At 44.5% G+C, this 17,960-nt stretch overlaps 2 protein-coding genes across 10 annotated transcripts in view; one reads left to right on the forward strand and one right to left on the reverse strand.

The window, feature by feature from the left end:
* The window catches only part of INVS (inversin), a 99,960-nt gene extending 89,594 nt beyond the window's left edge, over positions 1-10,366 (forward strand). For all 6 annotated transcript variants that reach the window (XM_042798118.1, XM_033004312.2, XM_033004311.2 and 3 more), the window contains 3 exons: positions 5,328-5,557; positions 6,550-6,630; positions 9,467-10,366. In XM_042798118.1, the coding sequence (XP_042654052.1) occupies positions 5,328-5,557; positions 6,550-6,630; positions 9,467-9,582 (427 nt within the window). In that variant the 3' untranslated portion in view covers positions 9,583-10,366. The remainder of the gene's footprint in view (positions 1-5,327; positions 5,558-6,549; positions 6,631-9,466) is intronic.
* TEX10 (testis expressed 10) overlaps positions 9,362-17,960 on the reverse strand; it is a 62,832-nt gene continuing 54,233 nt past the window's right edge. For 3 of the 4 annotated variants that reach the window (XM_042798119.1, XM_033004317.2, XM_033004316.2), the window contains 4 exons: positions 15,641-15,721; positions 13,353-13,534; positions 12,118-12,328; positions 10,648-10,880 (listed from right to left, as the gene is read on the reverse strand). In XM_042798119.1, the coding sequence (XP_042654053.1) occupies positions 10,767-10,880; positions 12,118-12,328; positions 13,353-13,534; positions 15,641-15,721 (588 nt within the window). In that variant the 3' untranslated portion in view covers positions 10,648-10,766. Of the gene's footprint in view, positions 9,396-10,647; positions 10,881-12,117; positions 12,329-13,352; positions 13,535-15,640; positions 15,722-17,960 lie in introns of those variants that run through there. The other variant, XR_004408773.2, reaches the window with a different exon arrangement.

The following is a 17,960-nucleotide window of genomic DNA, read 5'->3' on the forward strand; positions in this document are numbered from 1 at the left end:
CCGCAGGAGGCAGCCAGCCTGGGCTGTTCAGCCGCTCCAGAAACGTCCTCTGGGCCTCATCAAGCGAGGCCCGGACCAGAAGTTAAGCGACAACAGTTCTGAATGCTTATTGTACAAGCCTGCTGGTCTGACAGGAAACGATCTTCTTGCCAAGTACCACGTAGTTCTGAAAAGCTAAAGAAGAGGCGTGCGGTTGCGCTGCCTGCTTTCAGTGGTGCTTCCAGGCTTACAAAATCCCTTGTTTCTCCCTTTGCAAGGTGGAGCGTTACCTGTGTTCCCTATTGTATGAAACACCAGGTTGCTAAGAGACAAGTATTACTAGCCCCTTGGTTGTGGAGTTCTGAGAAGTGGTATTTCTCCCGTTGCTTTTTTTACAGTTAACTTAGGAAGTCTGAAGAAGTCTTGTCTTTCTCCGGCAGAGCTGACGCTGCCCGTTACTAGGGGAGGGGCACCAGACCAGGCGCCCCATGGTCCGCACCGGCAGTCCGTTTGTTCCTAAGCTGAAATGTGGCCATTTAAACATTTGTGTTGGCTCAGCAAATAACTTCTGTTTGCTCCAGCTCTTTTACTGATCAGTCTAAATATTTCCAAGCATGAGGTTGGATTTGCAGCCCAGTAATATTCCAGGTTACCTCTTCACTGTTGGTGAACTATAAAAGCTACACTGGCTGTTTCGAGTACGTTCTATTCCAGTGAAAAGTTAAAATTTTGGAACAAGCTGGTTTTAATTCACTTTTGAGCCTCCTTTTTTTGGTGAAAATTCTGAGGTTTTTTGTACAGTACAAGCCTTTTCTGTACTTCTATCATCTTTGCTCTCTGTTTGCTATTTATACATCCAGGTCCAGGGTCCCCAGCGTAAGAAGGACATGGATCTGTTGGAGCAGGTCCAGAGGAGGGCCGCAAAAATGGTCCGAGGGCTGGAACACCTCTCCTGGGAAGACAGGCTGAGAAATTTGGGGTTGTTCAGCCTGGAGAAGTTTCTGGGGAGATCTTATTGTGGCCTTTCAATATATACAGGGGGCTTGGAAGAAAGATGGAGAAAGACTTTTTACCAAGGCCTGTAGTGACAGGGTAAGGGGGAACCATTTGAAACTGACAGAAGGTAGATTTAGATTGGACATAAGGAGGAAGTTTTTTACTGTGCGGGGGGTGAGGCCCTGGCCCAGGGTGCCCAGAGCAGCTGTGGCTGCCCCCTCCCTGGAAGGGTTCAGGGCCAGGTTGGACGGGGCTGGGAGCCCCCTGGGCTGGGGGAAGGGGGCCCTGCCCGGGGCGGGGGGGGCTGGAACTGGATGGTCTTTAAGGTCCCTTCCCACCCAACAGGTTCTGTGATTCCATGCCACACTCCTCATACCCACGCTGAACTGCAAAGCAGAGCAGCCACTTGTTCTCCCGGTGATCCACCACTTCTGCCAGCAGCTTGCCCTGCTGCTTCGGAGTGCTCTGTAAGCAGCTCAGTGCTGGCAACGTCCTCCTTGGACGCCTTTTCTAATTTAGATCCTGAATTCTTCTCTTGTGTTCAGAGCCTTTTACACACTGAAAGCTAAAGTCAGTTTGGAGAGTATATCCATAAGGGATACTGTTGCTTCTGAAGGCTATGCTGCTTTCACTTAACACTGAATTAAAATCCTTACAGAGGAGTAGGGCACGTGCTGTAGCTATCAGTGAAAGCATGAAGTTGTGTAGTGAGCACGTGTGCAAATTTCCTCGCAGGAACTGGGACCTAAAGCCTTGTGTCCAGCTAGCTAACCTGTGTAGAGATCTTTGCATTCTGTTTAAAGTTTTGACTTTCTATAGAGATTTTGGATAGATCTTTCTAAACTATCCACCTGCTGAAACAGGGATGGTGTGTTATCTCAGCAAGAAGGAAGTTGCATTTACTTACACCACTTTGGAAATTGTGGGGATTAAAGATTGCTTAAATGACATTTGTGTTATTTATTTTTACTAATTCTTTAAATATTTGTTCTGTTTGCAAAACTCAGGTTTTATAGAACACTAGCAAGGCTTATAAATTCTGCAAGACCGCAGGAGAGATCGGTTTGGCAGTTCCTCCCCCATCACTCGGTTACATCTGCGGACAGTTTACTGTCACTGGAGCTTTGATGGAGTTCATAAAGTTTGCAGCAATATCATAATGCTTTTATTTCAGTGAACGTTTTGGAAGTAGAACACAGAACAGTTCCCTGGGCAGCGAGGCTGTGGTGAGGGCACTACGCTGTTCCCAAGAGCCGTGCTTCCCTCCTGCATTCCCCCTCCCAGGCCCCCCAGCTGCTGCTGCCTTTCCTGCTTACGCTTCAGGCTCAAGCGTGAGATTTTTTGCCCGAGCGTTTTGAAACGCACGTGGATGATGAGAGCTGTGAAATAATGGGACCAGATATCCTCCTCAATTTCCCTGCTATTACCACAGCAATAGAGCTTATTTTTGAAAAAGGAGAGAGTTCTGCCTCCTCCTTTGAACGGGAGTATGTAATCTCAAAGAAAAAAGGTAGTTGGGGGTATCTTAGGATGTGGATCCCAAGTCAGATGGTGGCACCTGCCTGTCATGGTGAACATTTCCAGCCAGCTCGCGCTAGGCAGCTGTATGTGCTGACTACCAATATGTCAGTTACGCTGACACTGTCTCTGAAATACTTAATCTCATTAATCTCATTAATTTCCTATCCGCTGTACACCAAATTGTAGCTCTTAAGCCGGTAACTGCTGTGCTGCTGTGGGTCCCGCTCAGTCCCGCGTTTGTCTTTCGGGTCCAGGCTTGCCCTGCTAAATAGCGTATACTTGCAGACAGCAACAGAATTACACATTGTTAACGTGTAATTCTGCTTTAGAAACATCTAAAAGTACATGCTTGAGTTCTGGCATTTCTCTGAATTAGGATTTAGTACGTTTGTCTCGCTCCGTGGATTTTTATAGTTGCGATTTACTTATTGAAAGTTTATTGAGAGCTATTGTGAGCGACAACACAGCGGTCCTTGTCTACTTCAGTATATTAAACTTGCCTGTCTTGGGAAAATCTTTCAATTCCCACAGTCCACGAACTTTATGAATGTAGTCCTCAAAAGTGTATGTCAAGGTGTGCGGCTTGCCAAAGGTTAATTGCTTATCCTGCTCGTTGAGGCTTACAGATCCTGTGTCTGTCTCGCACTCTCATGGGGGACGCTGCGGCCTGGGCCCTTCTCCAGGGCCCACAGAGCGTCAGTAGAAGCTGGAAACAAGTTGGTTACTGCTGTTGTTGCTCCCCTGCTGGAGTCAAGCTACATTTTTTTATATATTATTGCTGTATGCCTACTTTGACCAGCAGTAGTTTTTAAGATTGGAGCTTCTGGAACAATGAAGCCGAACACCACGTGCCAGCTTTGTCATTCTGCACACACATTCCACATGTCTTTTACGCGCAGTAGCTTTGTGGACTTAAGCATTGGGAATTTTGTTAAGGCACCATGTCAGATTCACAGAGCGTCAGACTCAGTCCCATTCTTTGTATTTTTTCACCAGGCTCAGGACGACCTGTTACGGGAGAGCTGCATTAAAAAAACGTGCCCATGCTCTAAAGATAACTGCCTACATCTTCTCAGTGTCAGAGCCGCACAGTTGTTTTCTTGTTGCTAAAATCTCCCCGAAGTTCTCTACAAACATGAAATCACAGCTGGGTGCGAAGGTGGCGGGCCTGTGAATGGGTCATTTCATGTATCAGCAAAGGCTTCTGGCAGTAATTACCAAATTCCAAGAGAATAGCTTAGTATTCTTTTCTGCTCAAGTATAAAACAGTTCCCCAATTGTTTTTCCTGCAGCAGTATTCACGTAACCCATCTTTAGCTCAAGTTATGTTAGCGAGTCACTGTAATTGTGCCCCCCTTTACTTTCTCTTCCTCCCTTACCCTGCTGAACAGTTCTAAGTGATGTGTTATTTAACAAAACTGGATCTTTTTTTTTTTTTTTTCCTTCTGTATCTTAATAATGCTCCTGTTCTGAATTCATACAGGGGTTTGCGACTTGTAGGCACTGCAGACATTGATTGGTAAAATGCAGTTGCTCCCCACGTTTGTTACGTACTTTAATGAGCTGTGTAACAGTACGTGCCTGAATTCTGAAGCTCCACTAATTTAAGATTAAATACGTTTCTCTCACCCAGCAAATTTCACAGAGGTAATTTACTAAGCTTGTTGAAAGTTTAAAATTGTTGGGGCTGTAACTGAACATATCACCCCCCTCTGGCATTCTGTTGTGCTCTTATGTACTCATTTTCTGTACACGGCTGCTGTTCTGTTTGAATTGTATCGTGCACTGGCCTATAACGTATATTTCAACAATTTGTATCTGGTTATGTTGTCTTTTTTTTTAATCTAGAACTTGTTGCAGATGGAGCAACAGAACAAAATCGTCTCTTTCTCTCTCTTTCCTCATTCCCTTTACCAGAGCATCCAGTAGAAGCCTTTTTGAATGCCAGAGGGGATGATGGTCGGTGTGTTTTGGCCTGTTAACAAACACTTATAATTAATATTTTGCAAGTATTACTCAGTGTTCGTTCCTGACAGGTTTGTACTGGAAGATCCAGAGTTAATTGCTAGGCCAGCTAATCGACTTGTGAGCGTGAACTGCCAATATCTGATTGAAGGCTTCTATCGGATTGAAGGAAAAAAAACCCTCCGGACATCTCCTTGTCTGTGGTGCCGCTGGCCACCGCGGTGGGGAGAAGGAGGGATAAACCAGAGTTGCCCCTCGGAACAGGGCTGTGGTGAGGTTGGGTCGGGAGACAGGGGGAGCCTTTGAAGGGGAGGGAAAAGAAGGCAAGAAGAGATTGCTGAAAGCAAGGCGAGGGGAACATCTTCAGAGGAGGGGTGGAAAGCAGCTCAGTTTTCTGTAGAGGAAATGTGAAGCTGAACCCCTAAGAGGTAGATTTGGCTTCTCTCTTGCACTGATTGAGAATAGAGAGTGATAAGGCACACGAGAAAATCTGATGTTATTAAGCTGTGAATGTAGTGAAAATGAGAAACCAGTATTGATTATACTGTTGCAACAAATATTTATAGGTTTTGTCTTCTCCAGATTTTCTGTATATTATAAAGCAGTTGATAAGCTGATGTTGAAGTACTGTAACTTGCAGTGCCAGATCTTTATTAGCTGTGTAAATAATGGATGCATCCAGAATTGAACCCAGCTCCTACTTTTTCTTCTGAGCAAACATTTCTCATCCAAATGACTTAGCACATCAGTGGGAGTTCTGTTTTCCCAGTTACTCATGTAAGCCACCATGTGAACTGATGCGTGGAAAGCACTGAAGTTAAAACAGGTCACCTAAAACAAGCGCTCTTCTCTTTTCTGCTCTCTAGTTACCAGCTGAGACAGGAGTTGTTTCAGCTTCTCAGTGCTAAGCGGCGGTGCAAAGAAGATGAAGACAAATGGAGACAAGAGACAGCTGCCTTCTTCATTCAAGTTGCTTGGAAGAAACAGCTGAACCATAGCCCTCTGAAATCAGTTCCTTCGTATCAAAATCAGAAATCTATAAAAACCAGCTCGGCCATAAAAAGCAGCAAGCAGTCCATCCTTAAGCAGATCTATGGTAATTTCGTCTTCACTATGTTTTAAATAGCTACGCTCTTGTTTTTATACCAGAGCGCTCCCTGTATTTTGGATTCCTTTATGTACTTCTTACCTAATTGTTAGGGGTTTCAGCTATTTATAAAAATCAGTCGGAATCTCAGGTGTTCCAGGTAATTGTATTTCTCATTCCAGGTTGGAAAAAAAAAAAAACACCTTTGTTTTTTTTAAATGGCAGCTGCTAAAGCTGTTTGAGTCCCCACGGAGCGTTATTCCAGCACAGGTCTGGAGCAACCCAGGAGCTCTGTTGCCAGAGCTGCTCACACAGGGCAGTGTGGGAAGAGAACAGAGCAGTTAAACTGGGGATAGCTGGCTGCAGCCGTGCACGGGGGCTATCCCCATCGTGGTTTAATTAATCTTTTAAAGCACTGTGTTAAACTTTTTTTGGTTTTGATTTGTTTTTTTAAATATTTCCTTTTGAAGAATATGGTCTTCTTCCATGTTAATAACTTGCTCGTTTGAAGACAGATGGTCTTTTATGCCAAGGCTGCGCTGCTTTGCCCTGCGCCTGACTGTGCACGGTGCAAAGGAACGTGCCTTGAAGAACGGGTAGAGGAAAAGCATTGCTTTTAAACCTTGGGATTTTTCACAGCGTGAATCACTGATGGAGAAAGGATCTGCTAACTCTGCGTACTCTACCAGGTGATAAGTCACTTCTATTACGGCTCTGTAGTTTAGCTGGCCAAAAATGATTCCATAAATAAAGAAACAGAGCTAATAATTTTACTTTCCTCCTTTTTTATAGCAACTGCGAGATACAGTTTAACTTCCGTTAAAGTTCAGTTGTGGTTGTCACAATTTTCTGTCATATAGAACATCTCCTGAGTTCCCCCATCAGAAATGAGAATAATTTCTGGGATAAAAAAAATGCCTTAGCCTACTTAAGTAGCTTATAGCTAGATGTAACCACATCTGTGTGTGACTAAACGGAGCTGTTGGTTTGGTTTGTTGAAGGACGTTCTCAGGAAGGCAAAGCGTTTCCGCCAGCAAGACCTCCTTCTAAGCTGAAACTTTCTGATGTGCAGCTGGTCTCAGGTAGGACACGTGTATTTTAAGAACACTTTCATGTTTATGTACATATGAGATTGGTTTCATCTCAGAAAAGAAAAAAATCTGCTCAAGAGCTGGGGTCTCCTACCAAAACACGTAGCTACTGCCGAACTGTTGTGACTACACGCTCTTCCCTTCACTACTTTTGGACTTACCTGAGCACTGCACGGTTACCCTTGTGTTGAATCATTTAGATGAAAACCTATTTTCGTTGGGCTGTTACTAGGAAAGACCTTTATATAATGAACTTGTGCAGCGTTAAGCCGGGTAATGTTCACCTGTGGTTAAAATTGCTTACAGATGCTCATACTTTGCTTCAGCAGCACAAATATTTACTAGCCCTACAGAAGTAAAGAGAGCAGATTTCTACACACACTGTGAATTTACACACCTGTTAGAAACATACAGCTTAGTGCATGAGCAAAAACCTGAAAATCCAAAGTTACTCATCTGATCTCTGCCCTGTCTTCTAAAATGACGGAATGAGATTCCTGGGCCGTGCAGAGCCTCAGCGATTCCACAGAATTTTACTTGTAGCACTTTCAGGCTCTAACAAAACCGTGCATTTATTTGCTGCTAGCTCAGAAGCCACGTAGCCGTTACCAGGTCTTGCTCGGGAAAGCCTTAGTTCTGTTTGCAACTGAAATTTTATGTCTGGAACTGGTCGTAGGGTTGGCAGGACCAGGACTGCCGAGCCGTGGGGGCGGGCAGGGGGGCTACACCGCGCGGCACGGAACCGCACCGGGGAACACAGCCTGTCCCAGTATTACTGGCGGCGTTAAATGCTGGGACTTTGGTGCGTGTGGTGTTACTTGGCAGCTTAGAAATGAAGTTATAGAGTACACGGTCATCTCTCCTCCTGCTTCTTTACTAAATGCCACTCCTGGGACTTTTTCAAGTGTATTTTCACTCCCTCGAGGGTAGGAGCCAGGGTAAGGCCAGCCCTTCACAGGCGAAGATTCAGTGCCTCCTCGGCCCTTTGGTCCTCGTGGTTGCACCACACGTAGCTCAGAGTCAGGCCACAGCGAGACAGCAGCAGAGGCTACAAGGAGAAGGTAGTTCAGCTAATTTGGGAAAAGGGAAGCAAAATACATTTTCCAACTAGCTTAACAAAACTCTGGAGTCAAAAGGAAATCTGGCAGTAGACCTATCCTCGAGTTCGTTAGCACTGTAGGTGAGTTTCTGCCTCACCAACAGAGGCTTTTTTCTTCCACTGTCTGAAAACTGTTTTAGAGAGGCCTGACCAGACAGGTGTTTGATTGCCACCTCTTCATGCAGACATTAATCTGAATTTTAAAAGAGCTTTAGCAAATAATGCTTCTTTTCGTTTAACTTTTCAGGACAAGAGATCTCCCTGTCTTCTGAAATAAAAAGGCTTTCTTTTGAGGTTTCAGTGTCCTTCGCTTTCATAACTTGGTGACGAATAGGATAGTGATAGGAACTCTGCCCAGTTCCTTTAGAACACTACCTACTTTTATTCACCTAATAGGAGCTCGGGGAACTTTAGCCCTTACTTAAAGACAATAACATGTTTTTCATCTGACTGCCTTTGTGCATGACAACATTACGTTTGTTGGAAAAGTTCAGAGCTGTCAGTGGCTAATGCCAGATACTCTATTTCTGACGTAGGTGCCTGGAGTAGGTCAGAATGGACTGTTCAGTGGGATTCTTCTCTTGCAGAAGGTACATCTGGGAAGGTGAAGCCTGTCAGCCCTGGTTTTAATGTTCATAGAGGTGGTGGAAAAAGTATGCAGTGACAAACCTGTAGCAGGGACTGTAACTCAGTTCACTTTTGGGCACAAGCAGAGTGAACACTGGAGGGGGGGGCACACAGATGGCGTGGAAAGGCAACGTGCAAGCGAGTGCCGGGGCAAAGGGTGACAGGTAGAAAAGAGCGGGCAGTGGGGCACAGGGGGAGCACGCAGCTGCTTCACAACGTTCTGGCATGTGGGGCCTTTATGATTGTAAGGATTAAAAAAATTTGGAACCTGAAAGTTGTTCATTAAATTTTATTAAATAGATGGCTTTTGTCAGTTCAATAAATGGCATTTGAAGAGGCTCTCTGCAGCAGGTCGGACAGATAAGCCCCTTTTTTTGTTTCACTGTGGACATTAAAGTGTGGTTATAGAGTTGTCAAGGAGGGTGTTTTGCAATTCCTGGCATTAGTGAGACAGCCTTAAGGTGTGCGGGGTTCTCCCCCTCACTGAAATGTTCTGCTTGGCCCTTGGGCTGACTCCGGCCAGGCCGGGATAAAGCACTGAAATGTTCCCACCCAACCTCTGCCAACCTGGGAGAGGAGAACACAGCTGTTGCACCTTGCAGGAAACAAAAGCACTGAATGAGTCCGGACATTCAGCCAGACTCAAAACGGAAGAGAATTGCCAGCTGACACTCATTTTTGCTTTCTGGCAATTCAGAGAGCACTCGCTTTAGCCCTGGACCAGTTTCCCCTACCTTCTAGTGATGACCCAGTACCTCACGTTGCTAAATATTGCACAACAAAATCTCTTGCCGCTCTTCAGCAAACCCAGCCAAGAGCATTGATTTAGTGACTGAACTGTCAGCCTGGAAACCTCCGCCTGTTTACGAGGGTTGAGCTCCCTTGTCGCAGGCTGCGTTGCACGGAACGCTGCTGCCTCCGCTCCAGCTGCACAGGCTGCCCCAGAAACCCAGCCAGAGGCGCGACGGCGAGATGGCAGGAGAAAGGCAAAGGCACGCTCCTTCCCTGGGCAGTTCCTTGTTTGTGGGATCTAGAATGCAGCGAAGATTAAACTCCTTTATCTACCAAGTTACTCATCCAAACCCTTTTGTTCTTTTACAGTAAACAACCTGCAGTGCGTTCATGTGCTGGAGAACATGGGAAAATCAAAGCAGTTTTCCTACAACATGAGACCCACCACCGCTGCCAAATCAAAAAATACCGGACTCAAGCACTAAGCAAAACCGAACGCTCGGAACTTGAAGAGCACATTCCGGTACAACTGTTGTCTCTCCTAACGTACGAGTCATCTACAACTTGCTAAACTTGAACACATTTTCAGTTTTGTAGTATCTCCACATTACATGCCGAGCAGACTTCTAAGGAGTTGGACTAATTCTGTTTTGTGTACAAATTAGTTTTTAAATGCAACTGTTAATTTATTTACTGACAGGATGAAATCTGAATTGCATTTGGAAACGGCAAATGAAGCACTAAGCCCAGCCTTGCAGTGGAGTTGCAGGGACTCCCAAAGTTTTCTGTTGTCAAAAGTCAGAATTTTGAATGCATTCAAAGGCAGTTCCCAAGAGGGAAACTGTACTAAGGATGGAGCAATTCTTAAAGACTGCTGTTCAATTTCACCTCAAGTTTATGAAATTTATTTCAAAATCTAAACAGGAACAGAAAAGCCTTTACTCCCCACTTCCATACTAAAGAAGCCATTGTTTCTTAGCTAGCTGTGGATTTGAAAGGAAAGAAGTAGAGCTGTCCACAAAACCCGCTCAGTAAATAAATTGCTCTCCACAGCCTATGGGAAGTGCTTGGGGTATGTTTTCTGCCCTCGGAGATCATCACCGGGTTTTTTTTTTTTTCCATATTTATAAATATTTTTATACATAAAGTTTCTACAGAAAGCAAAAAAGACAGGACCTCTTCTAGACTCGTTCTTATAAGAGCTTTGGAGCTGCCAGTGTACAGTATTTACCTTGCACAAGGAATTTAAAAATATGAACTCAACAAAAATTAAAAAAAAAAAAAAGTTACTCTAGTTTCAACATACATTGTTCTCTATTTTTTCATCTAGTTGGTATTATGTAATTCTGTTTTCTTTTTTTTAAATTAATATGATGCATCAAAATAATAGCTATTGGAGTCTCAGTAGAAGTGTTTTTCTGCAAGCACTTAAGCTTCAAGGGGACTGGATTCTCCGTAACGCCCCTCACTGCACTCACCACATCTCACCTGCTGAAACAACTTCCAGTAACGTCTGCTCGCTTGCAAAGAAAGGCAACAGAGGTATGGGGTTCTGTGTAAAATTTTTATTTTGTTTCACTTACAAAAAAATTGACAAGCTTTGTTCCAACATCTTCCATTCAAAACTAAATAGAAGTAAATGCTTTACAACAGACGCCGTTCGCCCTCTTCAATACACCGCGTTTACGGGGCCGGGTCCCGGGGGGTGAGAGGCAAGGTAGATGTTGAAGCAGTAATGGAGGTCTGTTAGCCACTGCTCTTGAACTTCACCGCTCTTCAGTGTCTGGAAAGAAGGAGAGAAAAGGAAAAACTCAATTTCACCAACAGCCCTTGCAAAGCTTCACTTTGTTTTTGCAGTTAATCAGGTGCTGTTAAAGGCACAGGACGGCCTCGTTCGCCGGCCCGCGGTGACATTATTCTTCTCATTTATCCCTTTCAGTGCGGTTTGTCTGTTAAAGCTGAAATAATAAAGCATTGCTGTTTGGTACACCAAGTTGGCCTGGCATTATAAAGTGCGTGAATTACACCAGATGTGATTTCTTTACTCTTAATTATCGTGGCTTGCTTACTTTCCAATTCTGCAATTTGTAGTCAATTAAAATGCAAATGAGTGTGGTTCTACTAAAGCAGGAGGGCTCAATACCCCAGTCCACAGGCGAGCTGCTACCAAAGGACCAACATAGCCCATGGTCCGACCGTTCCCTCTCCTTAACATTCACAAGTGGTTAAAAAACCCCACCAGCACCACCACACCCAACCCACCCCCAGTGGAACCTCACAAAAACCAGCTGGGCCGTTTTTGACCCCAAAGGAAACCAACCACTTCCATCTCCGCTAGAGAACTCACACCACACTCTCGTACAGCTGCTTTCGCCACCGCCGAGGCCGTTTCTGTTAACAGACCTTTTTAAAAGATACTACCGGACACGCGGGGCTTGCTTACTCAAACCTGCGGGACGTACGACCTTCCTGCCCTCCAAACTAGCGGGAGCGAAGGCAGTTGCAGATTGTTTTTTTGAAGAGAGAAGCAAACGGACTAGTTTCAGGACCAGGGGAAGGTAGACACAGGGACAGAAGTGCTGGGATCTCCAAGGTCTGAAAGAGCCCGTGTTTCGCGCTGTACGGATCTAAGAGTTTGTCTGGTTTAACGCCACCTGCCCGCACCCCTGCCCCCCCGCGCCGATAAGCAGAAGAGATCAGCTCCCTATTTTGGGAGAGCTCTCCCTCAGAGAGGCTGCCTGGGCAATCTGCTCCCAGAGCGTTTCGTTAGGAGGCTGCTTCGGCCGGGGCCTGGGCTGGGCACCAGCTCCACTCCAGAACGGTGCCGCCTGCGCAGTGACCGCAGCAGCTCGGGCACGCAGCGGCCTTCTACAGAGCCTGGGCTGCCAGGGCAAATAAAAGACAAACCGTAACCTGCGTTCTGCTAAACATCTGTTCTTCAGCATCTGCAACAGTTTTTAAACATACGCGTGAGGCCTGCAATCTCGGCAGTCTCCGGGAAACAACAAGACGTTTCATACCATGATGTCCTTGATAATCTGTTGCACCAGAAATTCGTTTGTGATCATATGGCTCCTGAGCTGGCCGTGTTGCATTAGGAGGCGAAGCAACTGAGCAACAACAGGCAGTTCTTCCCGACAGATCCTGCTCACTTGCAGGCTTTGCAGCATCAGTCTCAGTAATCGCGGCAGGAGTGCCAGTGCAGAAATACATGATCCCCACAGCATATCCCTGAGAGGAAAAGAACAAAAATTGAAATGATCAAGGACACGTCTTGTAGGTCTGCTTCTGTGAACTGGCCTCGTAGCTGTACAGGGAATTTGTGTGGCCTCTGAATTCAATCATGCCACTTGCCTTCACCGTAATTAGTGACGAAGCAGAAAATGCATACCAGAAAATGATACACTTGAAAATATGCTAAAATTATGTACAGCACTGGAAAAAAAAAAAATAAGCCCCTGCCCTGGAGCTACAAATGTTGCTGAAGCTCTTACACAGGGTAATTTCTGCTCGATGCAGCTGGGAAGAGGTGGTTTCGGTCACTGTTCACGTACACCTGAATCTTTATTTAAGACTCGTAAGAAATCAAACAATGGTATCAGCTTTTTGTGATCAAAATCGGCAAGTCATTAAAGACAGTAAGCGAAGGAGTACTCCAGATTTAAAAACGGGTCTCAAATTTTAAGTAACCTTCGAACAACTTTCCTGAATGTGGTACAGTTAGAGGAAAAATCTGAAGTTTAAACTGTTTTAAAATGTCTTTAGACATTTCTGTTATACAAGTAAACAAAATTATTTAAATCTGCTACCTGCAGCTTTTGGGGTTTTTAAATCAAATGGATTTGCAGTTTATAAAATGATGCCTGGGAAGTTTTGTTAAAGCTGAAATATCAAGTCAGTTAACAGTACACGCTCATAAAGCCAAATCCTTTGCATGTTGCTTTTCAATGTATCTAATGAAACTAAAGGCTAAAGCAAAAGATTAAGGTATAAATATCCACCTTTCTAGTCAGGAGGGTTTTGACATCTAACTAGACCAATATGAGATGAAACCCTCTTCAGTTATTGCTTTAAATAATTCCAGCTAATTTTGCAGCTGTTTTTCTTAAATCCAAGTACTGTTTTGAAGTGAGCAAAAGTCAGCAACCTAAATTGGGAGGATGAAGGGGGGGGGGCTATCCTTTCATTTTACATCTCGAAATACTCGTGGGTATAAAGGCAGAGACAATTAACAGGGTAAGAAAAGCAGCATTACCTTTTCTGTACATGTTCTGCATCCTCTTTGTCTAAAGTTAGCAGAAAGTACAGAAGACTGTAACAACAAGAGGCTAAGAACTTGTGCAGGTTTTCACTTAGGATGCAGGCTTGATCCAAGAGCTTATTTATGGCACATAGAACAGATCCAGCTGTGCTGTCGGGTATTACAACCAATCCAACCTGTATTAAAACAACAGCAACAAAAAAACCCCACCCAAGTTCATCATTTTATACACAAGGTGTTTTGCTGGTATAGAGCGTGTCTAGACCCAAAGAAATCTCTTCCATATCATGACTTACATTGTTTCTGTTCCAGTTCTACACTACTGCATTTTTTCAAATCCCTGTTTTCCTAAGAAGTTGCCACCCCCACCAACAGGAGGTTAAACCGGCAGCTTCATTCTATCCCCTCTAAATAAACACTCCTCTCAGACGTGTTTCAGAAAAACCCACTGCCTGGAGCCTCGCTCCGAAAGACAACACTGGCACAAACAGAATCGTCTGGGCAGAACAGGTCTTTCCTTTTCAGCACATACCATGGGGCAGGGCAGCCCTTCTGTGTCTGGAAACAGCAGGGAGCACTCGCTGAGGTAGAAGGAAACCCGGATTTGCTCTCCAGAAAGAAAAAGCTTCTACTGGATCGTCATCAGGGCGACTCTCCTTAGAAATCCGAGAGGCTCGACAGGAATGAGGGCATTATGAGCAGAGTTAAATTAAAGCTAATGAGACAGATGGTGGGCCCACAGCTGGGGTGATACTCTGCTGGTGTTAAAATGAGAACATCTGGAGTAAGGATTTTATAGACATGATAAATAATTTAGGAAATTTCTTTTTTGGGTAGAGGTAGTGAATTAGAAAGCAGCTGAACTTCGGAAGTGCTATTTAGTAACTATCCTAGATTTTTGTCCTGTAAAGCTGTAAAGAAAATTCATGCATTGCTAATGTGACACTATTTATCTTATTAAAAAACTAATTGAAGGAGTTTTAGAGTAGCCTCATTTGCTCACCTGCAAGTACATTGTTTTAAGCTGACAGAGGCAGTTGGTTCACTTAACGTCAGCTCTTTCTTTTGGAAACGTTAGAAAAAGATCGATAAAGTACAAGTTACAGAAATGTGGAATGTCTTGGTATGATTACTTATGAGAGGTAAAAGATGGAGGAACAATGATGGGTTCAAACTTTTAAATACCGCCAACAAAAGACACCAGGTGAATTTCAAGGCCAGGAGCGCAGCTCCCTGCCCCAAGCTGCCCTCGCAGCAGCCAGCTGCAGAGGTGGGAGCAGGGTGGCACCGAGGGGCTGCAGCTGTCACCAAGACCCCGGTGAAGAGGCACTAAATAATAAAAACTAGTAATGATGTTCCTGACCAACCACAAGTAGGAAATAATGAGAGTGAGCCCGAGGGATGTCTGCGTATGGAGGAAGCAGCCTGAGGATCGAACGAGCCAGCACCGCTGGTGAAACGTGCCAGCCAGCCAGCCTGGAAGATGTGTTTGTATATACAGATCCAGTAGAGGAGACTGCTCAGGTAAGTTCCCATATAGGATGTTGCCTACACAGTGCCTTTCTTCCCTGTTAGGTGTCATCATCCAGTAGGAGATCTTGGGCAGCAGTCTAATCAACCGTAAAAATCCACTTAACTCTTTACTACGCTGTCTGGTTGAGAGCAGAACGCGTAAACCGATTTAAAAGTTGTGATTTAAATTGGCACTCACACCCCAAAATCCAGGCTAGAGTTACAGGTAAGGCACCCCCTACGGAAGCTTTGGTCTCGGAATTGTTCAGCAGGGCTCCGTTCAGGGAACTGCGGGTACCTGTTAGAGCACAGAACCATCCCGGCAGGGGGACAGACACGTCCTCCCTCTCGGCAGGCAGCCCCACAGGGAACTGCAAATTCGGGCCCCGACAATCCCCTTACCCAGCTCCGGCTCTGCCACCCCCACCCTCAGCTCAGGGAGTGCTCAGGGTTGGGAGGAGATGGACTGTAACACTCATCTATAGCTGCTAGTCACCCTTCTGAAAAGCAAAGCAAACCAAACCCAGAAGCCTTTCATTTACAGCTGTCCTGGCTTGAAGAGAGCAAGAAAAAATAAAAAAACCCCACCCATGGAATTTTAGATACCAACATTTACTAGAAATTTTTTTAAAACTCCACTAATCTTGTTGGAAACTTTCAAATGCTGAAATTATACATGAAATATATGGACTAAGTGGATTTGAGGGTTAATGAGACTGTTACAAAATCTGTCACACAGAAGTTAACCTAGAAGACAAAAGGGCACTTACCAGGTATTTACAAATGCCGGTCTGGAGAATGTCGAAACACTGACTTTGTGAAGGTATAGTGGACAAGCTGTGACAGATCATCTGTTTTAATAAAACAAAGTTATATTTCAGTACTCTAAATGCAACCAGCAATCATATATACACTGTGCAGTCGGACTTTGTTGACAGACCTAAATACAAAGTACCTACAGGGACACGTAGTAGCTTTGTCTCAAAGTACTGAGGCTTTACAGTGTGTAAGAGTAACGCTGTCAACATAAAGTGTTCAGTACTTAAAGAGAGGACCCCGCCTACCCCACTGTTTTTTTTTGCTCGTGGCTTTTTTCATTTCACCCATGTGATAGAAGCCCAAAAATATTCCGTCTGGCTAGAGCGCTACACTAAGCCTCCCCATACCTTTCCTGAGAGCTGAAGAATTTCAGAAAACAACTTCACAGGTAACTTTATCAAGCGTGACAGGAATCATGGTGAAACAGGACAGAAAAATAACAAAACAAAGAAGAAAGCAGCAAAGATCCGTTTCCAACTTACTTTACACTGCCAAAAATATCATGTTCAAAGATGATACCAAATGTAGTACTACGAAGGGAAATCTTGTTTTATGAACTGCCCAAAACTTTCTGGTTCTTCTATAATCAGGCACTAGCAAACTGTATTAGCTGCCTAGAGGCACGATGGAAGGAGGTTAAAAACCAAACAAAACAAGAGCTGAAGACTGAGATCTTCATTTTTCACTAAAACACATGGTTGACCAGGACCCCACGAAATGCTATATGGCTCCCGGATAGGATCAAGAAACCAGAGCTCCGGCAAGATGTACACAGTCCTCAGCAGATGGCTTTCTCTCTCCCTCTTTTCCTTCCCTTCTATTCCAATAATTTGCGAATTGGAGAGCTTGCATGACCTCCCTGTGTTTACATTCGCTGCCTATCCCGCCAGAGCCATCGGAAGCCTCCCGAAAGCAACACACGCAGCGTGCCCTGCTGTCAGACCACAGCAACCTACGGACGAAGAAGATGGAAGAACCAATACACGAGGAATGAAATCTTCTGTCTGTGCTTAAGGGAGTCTGGAAGAGAACAGCAAGACCAGACACCTGAGAGAGGAAAGAACTTAAGTCCCTGAGTTTTACAAGTATCTCAACTAAGCAAAAAACGATTCCCCTAAGATGCCTTGCTGACTGAAGAAAGAGCTAAAGAAAACTTTCACAGAATGATCTGACTTGAGGGATTAAGTTCTGTGATAACGTCTTGGTCTTGAGACTTAACCTGCATCAGGGCAAGTCAAGATGCCTAAACAAGAGATAATGACAAAATAGAAAACATCACCCATGTTGTGTCAAAAATAACAGCCCACAACATTTCCAGCTGAAGAGAGACTCCAGGGAAAGTGAAGGTTAAGGAAAGAACCACTAGCTCAAGGTCCTGTGGTATGACAGCTCAGCCCTAAGTAATGTGGATGCCAGAGGCAGTTTAATCAGAAATGGCCAAGCAGTATCACCTGTGGTGATGTAACAGTGTGCTCAGCTTTTTTTCAAAATTTCACACCACACATGCTTCTAGGCCTCTGCTTACGCTGGCCAAATCCAGGAGATCCTTAACACATCTGCTTGCCAGAACATAACAGCGTCAGGCTGACATTGCTCATGGTGATCAGTATTACAGGTAACCGTGCCACTATCTTGTTTGGCTAGCAGAATTGTTTAACAGACTATTTTACAGATCTCTTGCACTGAATACCCTTATTTTCGATACTCTACTTTTATTTAATAATGAAATAATATTATTAAAACTGTGTATTCGATCCTAGATGTCGTAGCGCTTCTGTTCACTGCCACCTGAAAGTGACAAAATATTAAGTACTCTGGAATATTCCCAAGAAACACACTCAAAACATCTCTACCTATTAGCAGTGTCAAGGAATAAAGTCAAGCTGAGGCAGAGGTTACCACTGGGGGCTGCCATGTCAAGGACAAACTGACCCAAATCTGACCTAGGATTTTAACGAGTAACACTTCCACAAAAATTAAAGCTACACTGATGAAATCTGTTGGCTGGCAGCTCAAAGTTGAGAAACCCTGCCAAGGCAGGAGCATTGGCCTAACCTACAGAAAAGATGGCAGGGGTTTGATGAGTAACAGATACCGAAAAAATTCACTGAAACAGAAGTTGCGGGTCACGCGCTTGGAGACTAATAACAACATCTGCATGCAGCTAGGAGTTTTATCAGTTGGAAAGGAAGAGAAAATTCTGTGCATAATGACTGACCACAAGCTGGTTGTGATAACAACCATGAAACGGGCAAACGCCACTTTAGGATG

This window comes from Tyto alba, unplaced genomic scaffold (genome assembly GCF_018691265.1).
Source record: "Tyto alba isolate M040663 unplaced genomic scaffold, T.alba_DEE_v4.0 Super-Scaffold_27, whole genome shotgun sequence".
Classification (NCBI taxonomy): domain Eukaryota; kingdom Metazoa; phylum Chordata; class Aves; order Strigiformes; family Tytonidae; genus Tyto; species Tyto alba.